Raw genomic sequence first — 245 nt, 5'->3', positions numbered from 1 at the left:
ATCGGCCCCCTACCCCACCGTAGCGACGGGCGAATGTCAGTGCGGGCTGGGCTGGACCGGACGCAACTGCACCCTGCCGTGTCCCGCTGGTCACTACGGCCCCGACTGCCAGCTGGACTGCGCCTGCCACCACAACGCCACCTGCGACCGCTTCTCCGGCTGCTGCATCTGCGGACCGGGAAGATATGGGCGGTATTGCGAACTCGGTGAGAGGTGGAGAGCTGTTTTTATTGACTGATTTATCA

General features: G+C 63.3%; 1 protein-coding gene across 1 annotated transcript in view; it reads left to right on the top strand.

Annotated features, from left to right (window-relative positions):
* Nucleotides 1–245, top strand: part of LOC119585701 (multiple epidermal growth factor-like domains protein 6) — a gene marked incomplete in the record, with an annotated part of 104,852 nt that overhangs the window by 102,095 nt on the left and 2,512 nt on the right. Inside the window, 1 exon segment of the mRNA XM_037934375.1 lies at nt 24–206. Within this exon segment, the coding sequence (XP_037790303.1) occupies nt 24–206 (183 nt within the window).

This window comes from Penaeus monodon, chromosome 20, assembly GCF_015228065.2.
Source record: "Penaeus monodon isolate SGIC_2016 chromosome 20, NSTDA_Pmon_1, whole genome shotgun sequence".
NCBI lineage: Eukaryota > Metazoa > Arthropoda > Malacostraca > Decapoda > Penaeidae > Penaeus > Penaeus monodon.
Note: the sequence above shows the minus strand (reverse complement) of the source record. Positions and strands in the feature narration are given on the sequence as shown.